Here is a 2576-nt window from a genome sequence, read left to right as displayed (position 1 = left end):
AAAAAAAAAAAAAAAAGAAGAGGAGAATCGAGCGTACAACAAACTCTAATTAAACGAAAAAAATCCCATCTTTCAATCCGAATATACGTAAAAAGTTCCAGCATTGCAGACCATTTAATTCCAGGCCAACGATACCAGAACAATTTACAATTCCAAATAAAAACACCGAACGATTTCCTAACCAAACTCTAGCCATTCGTATATCCCGCGTATATAATTCATCGAAATATATAGAAACGACTGAGTCGAGTGCAACGCGAGCTTGTTTCGCGTCGATATCTCGATTCGTCGCCGAGATAAGAGAGGGGAGATTTTAAAGTTCGCCCGTTTAAAATGCACGGACGCGCCAACGATGAATGGCGATCGAAATTCTTAGAAACGCGCTGACCTAATCCTTCTCTCCCCTCTCCTCCAAATGTCCACTCGGTACCCGTGGTGGGGGGAAAAAGCGATGACTCAGCATCTGTCGTTGACCAGCGCACAAGTGCTGCGCTTGGGACAAGTTTGAGTCACGCGACAAAGAAATTATGCGATATTTCGGTAAGAGGAAACAAAAAGTAGATTAAAGAAGAAAAGTAGATTGTGAAGGTGTGAATTATGGGGAATAGACGATGAAAGATTTGACGTTAGGCTAAGGCTTTGTGTATTTTAGTGGAAGGTGGTTTTTTCTTTTAAGGTAATAGTTCCCTATCTTTCTCATACTAATACAATTGTTACTAAAAACTAACTAGTTTATATTCGTGTTATCCTGTATTAAAAGTACAATAATCTGATAATACTTTGTAAAATTTTCTCTTATATAATAATATAACGTTATAGATTATTACAATTATTATCATTTGATTCTTTTCTTATATCTTTTATAAAATACAAAAAAATAATATCGTTTAAACACACATTGGAGAACGTGCATCGATTATACGGATACGTTCGAACAAAAGAGGATCGAAATTTGAAATTGGAACAAAAATACGATGTACGAAACATACATAGATGACTCACCATGACCAGCATATTAGCAGCTGGAGGCTTGACCTGGGTGCGAAGATAGTTATGGGTATCGACGATCTTCTGTCGGACCTTGCTGTTGCTCGTTCTCAGCAGCTTGACAGGCACCCTCTCCCCATAGAGCCTCGGCGCTGAAAGCAAAGGCAAACGTTCCTCTCAACAACGTCTCGATAACCGATACTCCTTGTCAATAAAACTCTCTCCCTCTCTCTCTCTCTTTACCCTCTTCATCTCCCTTTCTCTTTACACGCGTTGCTCCATTTCCTTCCCTTTCGACCATGGAACAAGTGTCCGCTTTAAAGGGTGAATATCGACAACGCCAACTCGAAACGAGCAATAACGTTCTATTTTCATACCCTTTACCCTGTTTGCCGTCCATGTCGAAACGAAGGGGGGAAGAGGAAGCTTCCCTATTTCGAATATGATGCGAGGGGAGTTAACTGTTTTTAATAACACAAACGTGAATATATATTTTTTTTTATAAATTCTTCTTGTAGAAGGATTTCTGTAATTACGTTTTTCTTCTTCGTATTAATTTTATAAATATAATAATATATACGATGATGCCTGTATCGATACCAAACTTGGCACTTCGAACTTTTTTTCTATCCTTTCGTGTAAAACGTGCATCAAAGACAAAAATAAAAATAATAAAAGTAAGTTCGAATAATATCTGAATTCTCTCTTCGTATTTACGATCAGAAGCTTTCGAGCTTCCTTCTATCATCACAAGTGAGGATAGACAATTGAAAGATTCCATTACATCGAAAACTATACTAATTACAGATTCAGCCAATATCTATACGATTCTAAGAAGGGAAAAAACAAATTTTTTAAACGATGTTACAATTTAACAATCGTTTCAAGAAATTGGTGCTAACTTCTGATATTTCAAAATTAAATATATATAAAGTATCCTATATAAAATTAAACAAAAGTATTTGAAAAAAAAAAAAAAAAGGAAAAGAGAATTGATAAAAGATTTCATCCTTCAACCTGGTTAAATGTTCCACAAAAGAAATTCCAACAATGGGTTATTCCATCGTTGATAGAGCAAACGAAAGCTCGGTTATTAAACCAAGTTACGCCCGTGTCCGAGAACAATGGGTCACACTTGTTTTAAGGTGAACGGCCATTTCTACACCACCACCGCGGCGTTTAAGTCGTGATACACCCTCCGTGTAATTTTTGCCCAATTACCGTCCAACAATAGGGGCCGGAAAGCGTCTATTATAAAAACCTCGTATATCACCCCGATCTCGGCCGTATTTCGCTCGGTTGCGGAACGTCCGCGATGCAACCGGTTCGTAAAGCCACGAGCGCACCGGTTAATAGCTGATATAAGGGAGTGCTCGTAAAAAAAAAATCTTATTATCCGACTCTCTTCCGCCTTTGCGAAACAATTAGTTAGCGTTGCTACCGGCCTTTATATATCGGATTTTTAATTTAGTTATACGCGCTATATCCCTTTATTTTTTAAAAGTGGGTTAAAAAATACGTACGACTTTTTTTTTTTTAATTATTACGAAAGTTGAATTCTATTCGAGAATAGAGTAGAATCCTTCTTA

At 37.3% G+C, this 2576-nt stretch overlaps 1 protein-coding gene across 2 annotated transcripts in view; it reads right to left on the bottom strand.

Annotated features, from left to right (window-relative positions):
- The window catches only part of LOC102680554 (cysteine-rich venom protein-like), a 105916-nt gene that overhangs the window by 18175 nt on the left and 85165 nt on the right, over positions 1–2576 (bottom strand). For both annotated transcript variants that reach the window (XM_031512802.1, XM_031512805.1), the window contains one exon: positions 1003–1139. In XM_031512802.1, the coding sequence (XP_031368662.1) occupies positions 1003–1139 (137 nt within the window). The remainder of the gene's footprint in view (positions 1–1002; positions 1140–2576) is intronic.

Source organism: Apis dorsata, unplaced genomic scaffold (assembly GCF_000469605.1).
Source record: "Apis dorsata unplaced genomic scaffold, Apis dorsata 1.3 scaffold_37, whole genome shotgun sequence".
Lineage (NCBI taxonomy): Eukaryota > Metazoa > Arthropoda > Insecta > Hymenoptera > Apidae > Apis > Apis dorsata.
Note: the sequence above shows the minus strand (reverse complement) of the source record. Positions and strands in the feature narration are given on the sequence as shown.